Source organism: Panthera tigris, chromosome C1, assembly GCF_018350195.1.
Source record: "Panthera tigris isolate Pti1 chromosome C1, P.tigris_Pti1_mat1.1, whole genome shotgun sequence".
Lineage (NCBI taxonomy): Eukaryota > Metazoa > Chordata > Mammalia > Carnivora > Felidae > Panthera > Panthera tigris.
In genome coordinates, this window is record NC_056667.1 from 155847356 (window position 1) to 155866323 (window position 18968).

General features: G+C 40.9%; 1 protein-coding gene across 6 annotated transcripts in view; it reads right to left on the reverse strand.

Moving 5' to 3' along the window:
• The window catches only part of STK39 (serine/threonine kinase 39), a 317083-nt gene that overhangs the window by 237893 nt on the left and 60222 nt on the right, over positions 1 to 18968 (reverse strand). For all 6 annotated transcript variants that reach the window (XR_006220759.1, XM_042994630.1, XM_042994631.1 and 3 more), the window contains exons 3-4: positions 3336 to 3444; positions 42 to 183 (exon numbers count right to left, since the gene is read on the reverse strand). Coding sequence is in view for 5 of the 6 variants with exons in the window: in XM_042994630.1 (XP_042850564.1) it covers positions 42 to 183; positions 3336 to 3444 (251 nt within the window). In the remaining variant the exon portion in view is untranslated. The remainder of the gene's footprint in view (positions 1 to 41; positions 184 to 3335; positions 3445 to 18968) is intronic.

The following is an 18968-nucleotide window of genomic DNA, read 5'->3' on the forward strand; positions in this document are numbered from 1 at the left end:
ATACAAATGGCTGAATTTAAACATCTCTGCAGAAGTCATACCTGTGAATCTGACCATTTCTGTGTAGATAGTCTAAGCCTTCCAAAACCTCTTTAAGAATTGTTGCTATTATTGCCTCTTCCAGAACTCCATTCTTGTGTTCCCCTCGGTTAACAATGTACTTTATGATATCCAACATGGAACCTAGGTGGAGAGACAGAAGAATCGAAACATCTGCGTAAGCACAAACACCTTCATTACCTTTCTAGCTTGGGCTCCACTATTTAGAAAATTGAATGGAAATGTCAAAATACGTTTGTTTATTTGACGCAATTGCTCCCAAGGCACACAAACAATTGCATGGCAGCACGTGACCAGAAACACAAGATCCAAGTTTGCAAGAGCACTTTCAGCATAAGAATAACTCTGGGTCAGGATGCAAAAAACTGTTCACGGTCACTCCAGGGTTAGTCCTTTCTCCCACACATGCACAGTTGGTTACAGACTCAAAAGGGGATTCAAGATGTCCGAACTGAAAAAAAAGAGGAGGCGGTGGCCAGGGGAACAGACCGCAATGAACTGAGAGCCAGAAGCACAGTCTCCCTGAACATCTAGGACACAGGTAGGAGGGGAGAAAAAAAAAAAGTATATTGCCTCCAGACCCCTGCTGATAACCAGAATATTCCTTTCTGTGACTCTGGGCAATCTTTATTTTTGTTTACTTGATTCATAATGTACTGACTTTTATAATGAAATAAATACACGGTACTTTGTTACCACGAACAGATTAGGATCCCTGGCATTCTGAGTTCATGTTTCAACACATACTAATTGATATTCCAAACCTCCCGGTCATTTTAAAAGCCCTAATTACCTGGGGGTTCAACATTTCTGAAGAGTTAACAAATGGCTTACCTCAGGACCTGAATCTGGCTCTAGGCGCTCTATGATTAACTGGGAGTACTGAGTTTCCACATCAGGTATTACCACACCAGACTAGCTGCCTGCCCCTCATTAAGAGATTTCATATGATAAAATATTATAAAAGAAAACAAATACATATTTCCCCCTCAGAGAAACAAAACATCTATTTATTCATTGAATCTTAAATTCTTTAGTAGTTTTGAAAACAATACTTCCACAACTGCTTCATTTTCATATTATAAGTATATACCAGGTAAGGCACGTATGTATGCATTTCTGGCTTGCTAAAAGAAAAATGAGCAATAGTCCACATCGGCCCAGGTTTCTCTGACCTGTGGAAACCTGTTTAAAACTCGTTCTTCTTACCTAAAGCCCAGGCACACTAAGTTGGATTCTTTTAAAAAGACAATGAAATTTTCTATCCAGTCTTCAGGCAACGGGATACGGGACATTGTTAAGCTAATCAAAGGTTAATTGGGATCAAAATAAAGATAGGAAGTAAAATTCTCAGTTTGAGCAGTGTTTCTGGGGCTGCCTAGGGTCCCAGGTCACCAGAACCTCGATCCCTGCAACAAGAGATTGGGTGAAGGGTCGTCTTACTGACAAAGCACCAGCCTCGGCAGAGACAAGGAGCAATGCCCACACTCAAACCCTGCAGTCTGGCTCCAGCAGGCTGCCTTTTTCTTTCTTCTTTCATTTCTTTCTTTTCATGTTTAATTAAAACCCGAAGTAGGCACTCAAGGAAACAATGACTAATAGGATTGACAAGACTGGGAACAGAACCTAACTCAGCTCTCCCAGGCTCCCCACTGAGACCCGCGCAAGTGGACCCAAAGCAATCACAGCATATTTGTCCTGTCAGCTCTGGGCCTCTGCTTGATCCAAGAGAGTTTCTTTACAACAACAACAACAAAAATGAAGATGCCTCCCACAATTCTGCCTTCACTGGAACCAGGTCTACAGGTTAAAACGGGCTCTACAATATAAATTCAGCTATACTGGTTCTGGCTTCATCCAGGCAGTGCAAAATGTCTTCCTCTGCTCCTAAACGATACTTCATGTCTGGAAAAGATATACAGAGTGATACATGTGGGAATGCTGGGTGTTACAAAGAAAATCACTGGGGCTTTCTAAGCTTAAATTTTCATGTCTGTAAAATGAAGGTGATAATTCCTGTGGTGTAGCACAGCTTTTAAGTCAACAGGTCCTACTGCCACAAATTCCGGTGCTCACAGCTACTGTGTATGTGACCTTGGGCAAGCTGCCCGACTCTCTTAAGTTTTGGGGAACTTTCTGAAGAGCAGGGACAGTGACACTTGCCATTCAAAGATGCTGTCCAGATTAAATGAAATAAGGTAAGTAAATTGCCTTGAGCAGAATCTAGCCACAGAGTAAGTGTTCAATAAAGTTAATGGCTACCATTATCATTCTCTATCAACTAGTGATGCTAAGAGATTAAAAGAAAAAATACGGCAATGTAAAAGTGCCTTATAAGTTAAATTGTCAATGACTTTTATAACTTCATTGACCTGAGGCCAGAGTGAAAGTTACTTTGCCTCTTCAAATGCAAACACAGGATGGAAATAGTGCCACTTCCGATCAACACTGCAAGCAAATAATTTAGCATGCACAGAGTTTCTCTCCATTTCAACTGAAACAAGATTTACTGAGTACCCACTGGGTGTCAGGTTCAATAAGGGAGAAGTCCATTAGACCATGCTCTCCTCATCAAGTCCACAATCTAATCTAAATCTGTACTGTCCAATATCATAGCCACTAGCCATCTGTGGTTATTTAAATATAAGCTAGTTAAAAATGAATAGAAATCCAGTTCCTCCAGAAATTCAGTAACACCAGCCACATGTCAAGTATTTAAGAGCCACATGTACCTAGTAGAAACTGGAGAGCACAGTTATAGAACATTTCCATCATCACAGAACTTTTAATGAACGGCACTGAGGTAATTCACTATATTACAATGTGTTAAGGACTTGAATAATATTAAAAACAGAGTTTAAACAGGAAGGACTGGTTAACTTTTGTGTTGCAGAGAGGACGTGACCTCTTAGGACTTTGGCATGTGGAGAAGGAAGGACAGACATCTAGGGCTGAGGAGCAGCACAGGGGAGACATCGGGGTGCAGAGGTATTTAGAGAGCCTCACCTACACCAAGAAGGCTGGGCAGAAGAGGACACGGGTATTCTAGGAAGTTTAGCCATATTATGAAAGCTTTTCAATACCAACGTGAAGAAATCTGGGCTTTATTCTCTAGGTAAATAATAAACCAAGCAAAACTTTAAATACAAGAGTAAGGGGACCAAATGTAAAGTTGTATGCAATGTTACGGCTTGCACAAAAGACAAAAGAACACACACACACACACACACACACACACACACACACACAAGCAAACAATAACAAAACCCACTTACCTCCACTTAGTAATTTCATGACCAGCCAAAGTTCATCTTTTACCACAAAAGAGGTGTAATAGGTCACTACGTTGGGATGGCTGCACTGACTCATGGCTTGAATTTCTTTCTATAAAAAGAACAAAACGTGACATAGTCTCACGGGGTAAAAATCGGGAAGTAAAACACAACTGAGCACACCTAGGCACTTTTCCTACTTAAAAACATACGTGGGGGGCTGCTTAAACCATTAGTTCAAAGAAGCTGCATGAGAACTAAGTCATTCATCCAATTATCAACTTGCTGGAATTCAGAAAGGCCTCTTTAGGAGACCACAGAGCCCTGTGGACCGGTCCCAGGACACAGAAACCTCAGGGAGCATATCACCCAGATCACTCCCTACTCAGTAGCAGAGAGCCCCATCACACAGGACTGAGTGCCTCCTGCCTGCAAGGAAGGCTGCGATAGAGAAAGAAAAGGCTGAGTGAGTCATTAGGGGACCTGGGTCCTACTGCCAAGCCTCAATTCTGGCGGGTCTTAGATCCTCCCTCATCCAAAACTGTTTCTGCTTCTCAGGACTGCTGTGATGGTAAATAAGCAAATACCCATTAAGATGCTAGAACGTAATTTCTCAAATTCTATTTCATGGTAGATAGTTTATCAAGAAAAAAAAGGGGTGGGCAGGCTAGTGGAATAAGCTCAAGAAACATCAGATCCTACATCTCACTCTAAAAGGGTTATAGGGAACATTATTACTGTCAAAGACTCTGAGAATTCCTGCAGTAGATAAGCTGTTTTAGTTGAATCCACATGAACAATGCAGTTAAATAATGCTTTGTGGGTCACAATTTAGGAAACACTACTACTATAGAGGAAAATAAGTTTCATATAGAGACACAAAACAATAAAGTTTTGAAATCAAATAGGCAACTTCAATAAACCACATTTTCCTGCAATACTTAAGTTCCCATTGGTTTTGGTGTATTGTCTTAAGTTATTGCCAGATAACTCCTATAAAGCTTCAGTCTCCAAAGGCAAGGGAAATAAAATCAAAAATGGAACTATTGGGACCTCATCAAGATAAAAAGCTTCTGTACTGCAAAAGAAACAATCAACAAAACTAAAAGGTAACCAACAGAATGGGAAAAGATATTTGCAAATGACATATCAGATAAAGGGTTAGTATCCAAAATCTATAAAGAACTTACCTAACTCAACACCCAAAAAACAAATAATCCAGTGAAGAAATGGACAGAAGACATGAATAGACACTTTTCCCAAGAAGACACCCAGATGGCTAACCAACACATGAAAAGATGCTCAACATCACTCATCATGAGAGAAATACAAATCAAAACCACACTGAGATACCAGCTCGCACCAGTCAGAGTGGCTAAAATTAACGACTCAGGAAACAACAGATGCTGGCAAGGATGTGGAGAAACAGGAACCCTCTTGCACTGTTGGTGGGAATGCAAACTGGTGCAGCCGCTCTGGAAAACAGCATGGAGGTTCCTCAAAAAATTAAAAATAGAAGTACTCTACAACCCAGCAATAGCACTACTAAGAATTTATCCAAAGGATACAGGAGTGCTGATTCATAGGGGTACCTGTACCCCAATGTTTATAGCAGCGCTTTCAATAATAACCAAATTAAGGAAAGAGCCTAAATGTCCATCAACTGATCAATGAATAAAGATGTGGTTTATATATACAATGGAATACTACTTGGCAATGAGAAAGAATGAAATCCTGCCACTTGCAGCAATGTGGATGGAACTAGAGGGTATTATGCTGAGTGATATAAGTCAGTCGGGGAAAGACAGATATCATATGTTTTCACTCATATGTGGAACTTGAGAAACTTAACAGAAGACAAAGGGGGAAGAGAAGGGGAAAAAATAGTTACAGAGAGGCAAATCATAGAAGACTCTTAAATACAGAGAATAAACAGAGGGTTGATGGTGGGGCGGGGTGGGAGAGGGGAAAATGGGTGATGGGCATTGAGAAGGGCACTTGTTGGGATGAGCACTGGGTGTTGTATGTAAGCGATGAATCATGGGAATGTACACCCAAAACCAAGAGCACACTTTACACACTGTGCGTTAGACAACTGGACAATAAATTACATTAAAATGAAAAAAGAAGAAAGAAAAAAAAAACACTAGAAAAAAACAAAATAAAATAAAACTTCAGTTAACCCTCAATCAAGGGTATCAGACTAGTGTAACTCCCTCTCAAGGTGCCGTCCAAAAGCCACAAAAAATAACGTAAGTCATCAAAGAAACCTTATACATGCTATGATGTATTTATGATGAAAGAAAAGTGCATTTATGCATCGTATAAATATTTTCAATAGTAATGAGCATCTAGTTAACTCTGAATTAATTTTAAATCACCCAGCCGAAAGATTCCAAATGGGGATGCAATCCTTGCACATCCAGTACTACTTAATCCTCAAAGTGCCAAGACCCTATTTCTCAGAATACTGGACCAAAACACTATGACATGTAACACACATATATACCTTAGTTTATATGTTTATATAAGTGCTTTTTACCAAGGATAAACATAGAAAAAAATCACTAATTTTTCCATTTTCATTATATAACAACACTTTCCATTGCTCATTTCCTTCATCCATTTAACTAATTACAGGTTTTCTAAATCTGACACTTTTCAATTCAGCTACTCCTGTCCTTTGAACAAGATCTGAAACCTGAGGTCCAGTTTCCATCTGTTTCTGGTGTTGGGTTTTGATATCACGAGATGCCGCTGAAGGAGAAATGCAACACTGCACAGGCCATTCCTACCTTAAGTCACTAGCACCTGTTCACTGTGGGGACGGACGGCTCACTTGGAAGGCGTGCAGCATCAGGTAGGGTCCGGTATACACACAGATGCCCCCCCCTGCTGCTCACAGAAAGGAGAATGATGTTTCTTGAAAGTGTGGGTGCTCCACATTCTCATCATTTCACATTTAATGCAAATGAATGCTTATCTAGCTTTCTAACTCCAAACTTTTAAATCATTAATCTAAATGAACAATAAACAACCAATGCCCATATGAAAGGAAATTCTTCTGCACTGAAGCAATACTGGGCCAAACTCTGGAAAACCCCGTTTTCTTGCACTTTCCATTTAGATGGGCAGTATCACTTCCTACCCAGAGTATCAGGTTCTCCAACACTGCAGTGAGCAAACTATTTGTGTTAGGGGTGGGGGCATGCATACATGCATGGGTATATGCGTGTGTATGTGTGTGTATGTATGTGTGAAAGAGAAAGGGAGGGAGGCAGGGAGGGAGAGAAAGTAGGGGGGAGAGGGAGAAAAGGGAACAGGGGGAGATGTACAGAGGGAGGGAGAGAGAGAAAAACTCTTTAACCTGTGGATATAACTTACCAAGTTCTAGTCCTTCAAAATTTTGGGTCTTAGAGGTACCAGATGGACATTTAAAGGTCCTGAAGATTTGGGGGCACCTGGGTGGTTCAGTCGGTTCAGCATGTGACTCTGCTTTTCAGCTCAGGTCATAATCCTAGGGTCATAGGATCAAGTCCTGAGTCAGGCTCTGCAATGAGCATGGAACCTGTTTGGGATTCTCTCTCTCTCTGCCTCTGTCCCTCTCCTGCTCTTTCTCTCTCTCTAAAATAAAAAAAATAATAATAATAAAATATAAAGGTCCTGAGGATTTAAAAGAAAGAGGCAGGGAGAGGGACATAGATACTGCCCCTAGTAATACACCCCTGGACCAACACGAAGGCAGATGGAGGCAAAGACAGAAAACCTCAGAGCAGACTTACCATCAGTCTGACCACTCATAACCTCACATCCTTCCTTGCAGCCTCACAGTTCCTCTTCACTGCTTCGCTAGGGTTCCATACCCCCACTCCTACATCATGCAATTTCCTACACAAGCCATTCCATGTAGCAGAGCCTCTAATACTTAAAGACATGGGAAAACCTGCCTTAGGGAGAAACAACAGTCACTTAGCCTCAGCGTATGACCTGTGCTATCACTGAGCCTCCATGATAAGTATTTCCACAAGCAGTGCAGAAATACACTCACAGAAGAACAAATGAGGTGTTCTACCTGCCTATCCAACATTATTTCAGTTTATACGTAAGCCTTGTATTTAGTTGCCTTCTAGAGAGATGCAAAATTTTATATTTATATATTTGTATTTTTGCTATGGTCTGAATGTTTGTGCCCACCCCCTGAATTCATAAGCTGATGGCCTCAGGAAAGGGGGTCTTTGAGAGGTGACCGGGTCTTGCGGATGGAACCCTCATGAATGAGATTTGTGCCAGTATAAGAGACCCCAAAGAGCTAGCCTGCCCCTTCTGCCACAGGAAGCAGTGAGAAGTCTGTGACCTGGAAGAAGGCTCCCACTCGACCATCCCAGCACCTTGACCTTGGACCTCCAGCCTCCAGAACTGTGAGAAGTAAATTACTGTTGTTTGTAAGCCACCAAATCTGTGGGATTTTTCTTACAGCAGCCTGAATCAATTAAGACAACTGTATATACTTTTTATATTTTATATGTTGAAAATATAAATATTTCTTGAATCAAATGTTCTTTCCATAGAACTACTCTCTCCATTTCTTTTCAGAACAGTGATGGCAGCTGCTCTTTGAATCCTTCCCTGGGAACAGTCTACCAGATAAATTATCCAAGCTTTTCCCATTGTCCTAACTTCACTCACAGGATAGGCAAAGCCCTTTATTCCCAAACATACTCATTTCTCTCTATTTCTAAAAGTGACAAAAGTATTGCCCAAAGAGGATTAAGTGGGTATGATTTAAAAAAAAAAAAAGTTTTTAGGGCACTTGGGTGGCTCAGTCAGTTGAGCTCCAGCTCTTGATTTCAGTTTAGGTCATGATCCCAGGATCTTGGGATCAGGCCCTGCATCGGGCTCTGTACTGAGAATGCAGCCTGCTTAAGATTCTCTCTCTCTCCCTCTCTGCCTACCTCCCCATCGCCCCCCAGACCCACTCATGCTCACTCTCTAAGTAATAAAATAAAAAAGGTTTATCCAATTCTCCCTACAAAATGAGCGGGTTCTAAAACTCTATTCCCTTCACTAGGATACAATCCATAGATGCATGATTTGGAAAAATGCTTCTCAAACTTGAAAGTGTACACAGATCACCTGGGGACCAAGTGAAAATGCAGATTCTGATTCAGTTGGTCTGGGGTGGGGCCTGAAATTCTGCATTTCTATCAGGCTTCCAAGTAAACTGGTTAAGTCCAGAAACCAGACTCTAAGTGACTAAGTGGTGGAAAGCAAACAGAGGCACTTGGGTATGGGGACAGGTGAAAGGAAGGAGCACCAAGGGCCACAGTGAAGGTGATGGGGTTAGAGCCTGAGGAGGGGAGCAAGCCCAGAGGCACCGCCTAGCTGAGTCTGACCTGAAGAAAGGGGTAGGAAACAAAGCTAGAAATAGGGGAGACTAGTAAACAATTCACAGGGAGAAAAAAACACGAGGTCAAGATCTGAAGAACTTACACAACTCTGAAATCTGGACAACACATGTGCCAAAACTGCAGTCGAGGACTGTAACACAGTGACTCCTTTGGAAGAGTCTAGTGAAATAAGACAGACATGCCATCAGGTGCCAAAGCAAGCCACAGCCTGGTATTTAATCTGCCCTGTGGACCAAAGAGCTGCTCATGCAGCTTCATCTGAAACACACCACAAATGAAATTTCACAAGAGTGGGAAAACAGGCCTAAAATGGGATAGCAAGAAAAAGGCCTCCCCATCTGCCAGCACTGAAGCGGCAGCCACAGCAGCAGCCCTCTGCTGGGAGCTGGGTGGGCGGACGACAGACCTATGAGGGACACGCACGTGCAGCTGCGGGGCCAGCCTGGCCACATTTGCCCAACCGGGGCACGATATAGGCCTCTCACGTGGGATAGTCCAGGTTTGGTGGGGGACACAAAACACACAGAATATCCTACCATAGAATATCCCGGAAATAGGATTGCTTGGGAGGAAAAAAAAAGAAAAAACTACCAAAAAACCAAAACCTGAAAAAAACGGAAAGAAAGTATATTTAAGTGTTTATGAGGGCTTTTGTAATAGTGCTCTATGGCCTTTGTTCCTCCTACCACCACCACCACCATCACGAAAGAAAGAAAGAAAGAAAGAAAGAAAGAAAGAAAGAAAGAAAGAAAGAAAGAAAGGAGGGAGGGAGGAAGGGGAGGAAGGAGGGAAGGGAGGAAGGAGGGAAGGAAGGAAGGGAGGAAGGAAGAAAAAAACCTTCTCCTATAAACCATACTGAGGACAAGCAAGAACTGTGGTTCACAGGGTTGGGAGCCACTGAGGAAGAGCTAAACTCCTAAGACAGGGCTGGCTTGGAAGCTTGGCTAAGCCACTGAGCAGCCCGATTACCCCAGCAGGTTACCCCATGTCCTTGAACCTCAGTGTCCTGTCATAAAAGGAGATTATTAATGCCGTCTACATAGGATTTTTGTGAAATAAGTGAAACGAGACCTACAGCACTCCTCGCAGGATGCCTAGCACATAACACAAGCGTTAAAAGACAGCCTCTCAATGTCTCGGTTCCTTCTCTGCAGATGAGCAACCCCATACTGATCACTTACCTCAAGTGTCCCAAATTCCTGACTCAACCTCAAAGAAACGGAGACAGACGCTGGCAGCAGCGCCTACCCTGCCCTACAGAAACATCAATCACAGAACGTGCTCCGTGTGTCCTGCCAGCTCTAAGAGTCTGTAATGTGTGTATAGGTCACTGGGCCACGAGTCTGTAGCTTTATTCCTGACTCTACGTTGTCTCCCACAGGAGTTTTCCTAAGTACTTCACCCCGTGTTTAATTCATACCACCCTGTCATATTTCATGCATCCTGGTACACCGCCTCAAGCCCTTTTGTGATAAGGAGCCTAACATATACTTATGCAAAGGGTTCAAAACACCTGGCATTGGGGCACCCGCCTGGCTCTGTGGGCAGAGTGTGCAACTCCTGATCTCAGGGTTGTAAGTTCAAGTCCCACGTTGGGTGCAGAGGTTACTTAAAAAATAAAATCTTTTAAAAACAAAAATAAAAAAACACAGAGCACAGAAAAGAGTTTGAAGATATAATAATTAGGAAAAGTTAAAGCCTAGTGTCTTTTGTTCCTAAAACCAGGAGATTCACAAAGTACTGAAAGAAATTTCATTACAGAAAAGAAACAGTTTAAATGGATTCTGAATTCAAAATAATAAACTACACTTAACCAAATTAGCATATTTTCACAGCTTATGTAAATCCTAAATAAATTCTTCTTCATCTGATATTGGTGGCAAAATATCCCACTCAGCCTTAGTTAGGAATCAAATTTCTCAGCCTCCAAAATCATGTGCAGTTAAATCTGAGAAGATGTTATTTCTAACTTTATTCTAGAGCAGTGGTTTTCAACCTTGGCTGCACATTGAAATCACCTGGGTAGCTTTAAAAAATACTAGGGCCTGGAGCCTAGCCCCAGAGATGCTGATGCAAATTGGTTTAGGATAAGAGGCTGGGAATGAAAATTTTCAAAAGCTCCTAGGTGATTCTAATGTTCGGCCAAGGTTGAGAACTACTGTTTTCAAGCTAGGCACTAAGATGCATCATTCCTTCAATGAAACACTGAGAGAAACACCTACCTCTCAGGCATACTTCCACACTGCAACTTTTAATCCTTTAAAAAGGGGAAAATATGTATGATTTACAAATACTATCAAATGAAACCTATATTTCCAAATGCAAGAGATAACCAGATACATCTTTTAAAATGTATGCAACATTCTGCAGGCATTTTAAGAACTCCTTAAATGGTGAGGGTAACCACGTTAAATAACACTTTTCAGAAAGTCATTCTCCAGCTTGCAATTCCATAACAATTCCATAACAGCACCATCATGAAGGGTAACCTAATATTCATAAATAGCCCGATACTGTAAGTGGCAGAATTAAAACAAAGACAAAAACAAAACCCATAAATTTCTATGATCTCAAATGTCAGACAAGAAAAGATTGACAAAGTTGTTACAAGAGCAATGTATTTTTTTTGGACTGTCATTTTCAAACAGGCAAATGTCAGTATCAGGTCTTTCAATGTAAAAAACTATGTATCACATGTGCAGCAAACTCTTACCTCTTTTCAAAGAAGAGTATCAAAAGGGAAAAACCTACTTTAAAAAACGTTAAGTGAAATATTTCGACTTGTACCCAAATGTATCAACCATTGTTCCTTGCCATTTAGTTTTGTAGTTATTTTTATAGGACTTGGTATCTGTGTTTATCCAAGTGAAGTCCATTGAAGACAGGATTAGAAATGGGAAAAGTCTAGATAAGACAGGGAAATATTTTTTAAGAAATTAGGAGAAGGAGGGGCCAGGGTGGCTCAAGTCACTTGAGCGCCCCACTCTTGGTTTCGACTCAGGTCATGGTCTTGCAGTTTTGTGGGTTCAAGCCCCGCGTTAGGCTCTGTGCTGGCAGTGCAGAGCCTGTTTGGGATTCTCTCTCTCTCTCTCTCTCTCTCTCTCTCTCTCTCTCTCTCTCTCCCCCTCTCTCTGCCCCTCCCCTACCCATGCTGTCTCTGTTTCTCTCAAAATAAATAAGCTTAAAAAAAGAAATTAGGAAAAGGGGAGCAGAAATTCCCTGACGGCCTTACTCAGTGTTGGCAGAGAAGTATTTAAAACAAAAGGTAGAGTGTCATGGGAGTTGGAGAGTGGGTAAATCCCTCGAAATCAGCAGGGGAATCACAAAGGGTAAACATCTACTTGCTGGCAGAAGAGAATGCACATCCCAGAGCCTCCCGGCTTGGTGATGATGTCACAAAGTTGGGCACCCTGCAAAAACTGTCCAAACAAAAAAGAAGAATTTTACTTGGAAACGTAAGAAACTGTCGGTATAGTTGTTTTCTTCAAAAGAAACAAGGAGAGGGAAAGGAAGGGAAGAATCAAAGTGTGATGGTGAAATACTATAGGAAAACCCAATGGGGAGGAACCCAATTTCTCCCACTGTTGGCTAAGAGGTTCTTCAGCAAACAGTAAGACGGATGCCCTATGAGTTCCGGAAGCTCTTAAGTTGGCCGTCATGGAATCTGAATCAGATTCAGCTATCAATAACAGCTGTTTGATCATTTAATTGACTACGATTGGGAGTCTTGGAAAAAGTCAAGTCAAAGACTTCATTAAAAACAGAAACAGGAAGAATTTTTCTTGTCCGCCAATTTATGTTGCTGGAAACCTCCAGGCCAACTTTTAGCACAGCTGCTCTATTTGGCTTCATCACCAAACAATGAGAATGTGAGGTCAAGTGTGTCTTTTTCTTTTTTTGTGGTGCCCCCCGTCCCACGCTGGGGGCCAGTGTGCAGCCTGGGGTCTGCCAGGGAACAGCCCTCCTGCAGAAGCAGCCAGAGCCCTACCCAACACGCTCAGACCTTCTCTCTGACTGTTCCACAGTCCTTCTGTTTCCACAGCAGCTAATTAATTGTGGAAATAACCAAACCAAAACAAAGAAGATAACAGAGGAAAGAACAAAATCCTTGGTCTCAACCCAAGCCAATAACATTTTCCAGAAGGATGGTAAAAGGGAGGTATAAAAAATAAACAAGATGTAACTAAAGTTGTATTCAATCTAAGCGTGCTTTCCCCATTTTCTCCTACTCTGAAAATGAGTATGTACTGGGTCTCTCTGTTACTAAGCACATGTAAGTTCAGAAACATGTGTCCTTACAATATTCATTTCTGTTTACTCTTTGGGGAAAAAAATGAGATGTTAAACATTTTAGCAAGCCATTTCTTTTTTTTTTTTTTTTTTAATTTTTTTCAATGTTTATTCATTTTTGGAGAGAGAGCATTAACAGGGGAGGGGCAGAGAGAGAGAGAGACACAGAATTTGAAGCAGGCTCCAGGCTCTGAGCTCTCAGCACAGAGCCCCATGCAGGGCTTGAACCCACGAACTGTGAGATTATGACCTGAGCCGAAGTCGGACACTCAACCGATGGAGCCACGCAGGCACCCGCCCCAGCAAGCCATTTCTAACACATGTATAAAAATTGACCTAAAAGTAAATTCAACTAGTATGTTTATTACCTGAATCAACTATAACATTTAAATTTCACGTTCCAAATTCTATGAATTTGGTTCTACGAATCACACGCCAGCTAATGTAACTTTAGAGCTGTAAAAATAAATTAGTTTTGCATATGTAATATTCTCTAATTTCTTAAAAATGTATGTCTTCAAAATATCCAAAAATCTCCCATTCCTAATCCTGCCCTCAGCTGGATTATACTTTGGTAAAAACAAACACCAAAGTGTATGAAAATAATTACAAAACTAAGTAAAATAATTTAATATTTGAGACCTGAAATGCTCAAAATAGTACATTCAGTAAAATACACTTGTATTTTAATGCTATACCCTTGGTATAAAAGATTCTACAAGAAACAGCCAAATGCAATTCATTACCACGTATGGTGAAGCACTAATGAGCTGGGATATGAATAATTAATCTACTAATTAAAAAATTCTTTTGTTCAAAAAGCATGGAAAAATACTTTCATTTATATAATAAGGAAAACACACATTATAGTTTCCAGCTTTTTAGGCTGACATCCTCAAACCAGTATAATTTTTTTCTACAATAAGCAAGGCTTACAAAAGTATGAACACAATTACAGACATTAGGCAAAAATGCAGGGAAAAAAATTTTTTTTAATTTTTTAAACCTCGGGAAGCCTGGGTGGCTCAGTCGGTTATGCTTCCGACTTTGGCTCAGGTCATGATCTTGCAGCTCATGAGTTCGAGCCCTGTGTCGGGGTCTGTGCTGACAGCTCAGAGCCTGGAGTCTGCTTCAGATTCTGTGTCTCCCTCTCTCTCTACCTCTCCCTCCCTTTCTATGTCTCTCTCAAAAATAAATAAACGTAAAAAAATTTTAATTTTCTAAATCTCAATTAAAAGGGGGAAAACCCCTTCTAGCTAGAAGAACTGCTCAGAGGTCCCAAATAATTGTAATTTATTTTTAAATAAGTATGAGAGAAGCCTATGTCAGATAACTAAACTATTAGGGGATAATTAAACTATTCTCTCAAATGACCATTAGGCAAAATAAACATCTAAAGCTTTATTCTCCAAAATAACCTACAAATCATAGTTGATTTATTCCTCTAAAGACAAGTAAAGAGAGTAGAGAGAAAGGGAGAGATGAGTAGAAAGAAAAGAGCAGATCAAAAGAAATAAGAAATAACATTATGGCAGAAAAGCAAAATGAGGGCAGGGGCTTTGTTCTGAGGAAAGTAAGCTCTCGATTTATCTATGAATCGTATCCATGAAATACAGCAAAATATCCTTACAGAAATGATATAGGAAGAGAAGGGCAAATGCCAGATTCTTTCCGGTTGGAGGCTGAGAGGCTCTTTCATTATGTACACAGGAGACACAGATGGCACCCTATGTACCCCAATCTATGCACTTACAGTGGAATGTTACTGTTACCCTGTAACACTGGAGTGACTTGACTCTATCCTGAATTATAAGCATAATTTGCTAGTAATCAGTGTTTTTCTGCAAGTAATTTTTAAAAGTAACTTCATTAAAAGAATTGATTTTTAAATACACAGAACCATAGACTTCGGTGATAAAAATAAGTTTTGCCATCAAGCAGAATTCCTCACTGAACAAATGAAAAGACTGAGGTATAAATGATTCGTCTCAAGTCCACGATCCAAGTGAAGACCCGGGCCCTCTGACCCAGGAAGCAATTCTCCCTCCATCACAAGTTTCAGCAATCACGGGTAGCCGTTGCTTTTTGAAACAATTTTGCTCACATTTGTCACCCATCATATACTACCATATTTTAATGATCACTACATATTATTTCATAATAGAATCAAACAATGGACCTTTTTTTTTTTTCTTTGAAGAAACAAGCACTTTGCCTGGCCCCAGGGCCAGGGTCTCTCTTACACACATAGCATTCCTGTCCCTAAGAATTAAACGGTATGTTTTGAGAGCATTGATGTATATGAAGGAATGAGAAAATGCTACTGAGTTTTCTGTGACTAGGTACCAAAGACAAGACTAAAAATATGAGAGCTCTAGTCCAGAGAAAACACATTGAGGATATGGCTAACGTCTAAAAATCATGAAGTCAAGTAAGGTGATGAATCAAAATGTTCATCAGTCCCTGGGTAAAAATAATGAAGAGTTCCCTGAAGGTTGGAAAAAGTGGGTTTTAAGACGAATGAAAGGAAGGACGACTATGTCACATTTATGGAAGTGTCACCTGGTGACAGAGACCAAAAGATGAGTTCAGAAAGAACAGGTTAATTCTTCACTCATGAAATAGATTTTAAGGGAAGTAAGTGGGCCCTTGAGCAGCATCCCTAACCTCTGAGGCTGACCACAAACGAGAGAACTAAGCTCTTTCAAGAAACCTCAAGGCCACCTTCACATAGAATATACTAGTTGGCATGACAGTGGATCAGACCCATTTAGGAAGCCTTAAATTCCTACTGAAAAGCAAGGAATGCACACTAGAGAATCTGTCTATATTCTGTTAAGCCATGTCTAGATGGAAAAAGTGTAGAAAGCTATCCTTAGCTCAAAAAGCTCACCAACCCAAAATAAAAATGAAGAAACTCATTTACCAGTCCCCAGGCTCCCCAAAAAACAGAAATCATCTTTGTTTTCCCATCGCCTGGCTCAGTGTCTAGCACCTAGTAGGGTTTAATAATCACACAGTCCACAAGTTCTGCTCTAAAACTATAAATACCTCCCAGAGAGTGTTAGCCTATTATAGTCATTTACACCACTGCGGGATTAAAAAAAAAAAAAAATGTGGGATTAGCAAATCTCAGAAATTACCAAAGCCTCTAGGTTGGAGTGGTCAGAAATACAGAACATACAAGTAACATCCCCTGCCTCCTGGAAAATTAACCACCAAATCATCATACCTAAAGAGATTAGGATATAGTTACAGGCCAAACTCTACAACATACATGAAAACTTAAAAGAATGCATAGAACAAGAATTAGATTAACTAAATGCTATTCATGTGATGCCAAGAAAAACATTTGTTCTAGGGTTTTCTAACCTAATTGCCATGAAGATGAGCATATGCCTTTGTTGTCCTATATACACACCCAAAACCCATCCTTCTAATGGGCCTAAGCACAATGTAGAAACTCATTAAATATTTACCAAATAAATTACTAAATGTATATACATGAGATCTGGAACCAAATTATCATTGAGGAATATTACAGTACTCATTTCAACAATATAAATTTTACTTAAATTACCAATTTAAATTTAGCACCAATGATTTCATCTAATACTTCTTCCCTTCATTCTCAGAGACGATAGCTTCAGAAATCATGACCACCTGGGACGTCTGGGTGGCTCAGGCAGCTAAGTGTCCAACTCTTGATTTCTGCTCAAGTCATGATCTCACGGTTTGTGAGTTTGGGCACCACATCGGGCTCTGTGCTGACAGCACGGAGCCTGCTTGGGATTCTCTCTCTCTCCCTCCCTCTCTGCCCCCTTGTGCAAGTGCACGTGCATACATGCGCTCTCTCTCCCTCTCTCAAAATAAATAAACTTAAAAAAAAAATGCTAAAAAAAAAGAAAAATCATGACCATTTGAACCCTTCATCAGCCAAACCTAAAATAAACTCCACATGAGCACAGAATCTGACAGATTGTCCATCTGCCCTGTGAGTATAAACCCCACTTTCCTATGGGAGTTGGGACAAGGGGGCAGGGACAGGACAGAGGGTAGGAAGTGGGAGGCGATACAGTTTCAGTAGGGGAGACAGATGTTCTAACTGCCAGCAAATAGTTGATAACTGTGACTTCTATGACATAACACTCACAAGATAAGGATTCCAGTGGCCATTGTTTCTTACAAGAACAATGGCTTCCAGTTAACACATGGCACAGTTTGTGAAATGATGCAGAGCACTGACCTATACATAATGTGCACACACACACACACACACACACACACACACACAGGGAATTAAAGGATTATTAGGATGCCGGATGTCCAAACACTGCCAAAATGTGAACCCGCAGAGATAATGAAAGTACGAGCAACAGCAGTATTAGAAATCAAAAGGATTACACCAACTTCGCTCCACACAATCTCGTGTGCCAACAGCTGGGCCACAAAGCCTGGCAACATTAGGTAGTCCATACTGTAAGTTCCATTTCTTTTTGTTTGCAAAGGACAAACATCCTAAAGGACCATAGCCATTCCCCGCCCCCCATCTCTAGAAATATCAAGACATCAAAAGCTCAAAGGTTCCAGGTTAAGGAAAGATCGACACAAGAAATCAATACACCTTTTAAATGAAAAGTGGATAATTATACACATATACTATGCTTTCTTAACACAACATGGGAACTAAGAGGGGGAAAAGAATGAGATAAATAAACTAACTGCTAATAAGCAAACTCATAACTCCTAAAACCTCAGATTAACGGAGACAAGCACAAAGCCAGAAAAGCCCCAGTCCTTACATGTGCAGCTATGCCCAAATTACAAGCACTATCTCCAAATGCCACTGTTACTGGTCCTGCTCTCAGGGAAACAGGAAAGGGCGTGGACTGCCCACCCTCCCCTCCATTCTCCCCCACCCTGCTGCCTCCACTAGGACCCTCCTGTAACTTCCATTGCTGGCAGCGGACTGCTGATGAGAAGCCAACAGAGGGAGAACGTGGAGGCCTGGGGCAGTTTGGGGCTTGGTAGAGATCAGGAACCACTGCATCTGCCCAGAAGGCTGGTTCTGGAATTGTCAGACACAAATGCGCACAGGCCTCATACAGACCGTGTGTAAATATTCTGCTGGTACCAACAGGATGGCCATGGGACCTCCAACAGAGCACCACAATCAAATATAATCATCACGAGCAAATTTGTGAGTGGTATTTCCAGACAGGGCATATGGAAATGTACTCTCCAATCTTTTTTTTTTTTTTTTTAATTAGTGTGTACTCACTATAGACCCAGAATCTGAGGACACCTATAAAGGGATCTTAGAGATTTTCCAACCCATCTCTCTTTCTAAATAGTGCAGTACAGTTAGATGACTTGACCAAAGGTAGAAAATAAGTTGGTGGCAGAAGCAGGACCCGACTCTCCCCACAGTTTGTTAAGTGCTTTTTCCACTTGGGAAAAGTGACCTTCAAAATTGGTCAGGTGACGAAGGCACAATTTTATTGGTCGCTGTGATCACAAGCAACAGAAGGATGCAGCAATAATTTCAGTAAGAGCAAAGCACAGCTGATATTTTGAAGAAGGTAAAAAGCCTTAAATACATGCAAATTCTGTGAATTTGGGGCGTTTTCTTCCTTCCTCCCTTCCTCCTTCTCCCTCCCTCCCTCTGTTTCTTTCTTTCTCTTTCCTTTCTTTCTTTCTTCTTTCCTTCCTTTCTTCCTTTCTTTCTGAAATTAACATTAAATCGTGGTAGCCCTTCCTTTAATCTGAGTTAGCTGGCAATCTGTCGCTTCAATCCCAGTGAAACCTATGCCTTGTGTAGCCTAATTTAAAATGTGAGGCCAAACAGATCTGGAAAAGTACAGCTTTACCCTTGTACTTAATTTATACTATAGTGTGCTGTAATTAAGCCTGAAATAAAAGCTATATTCTGAGTAAA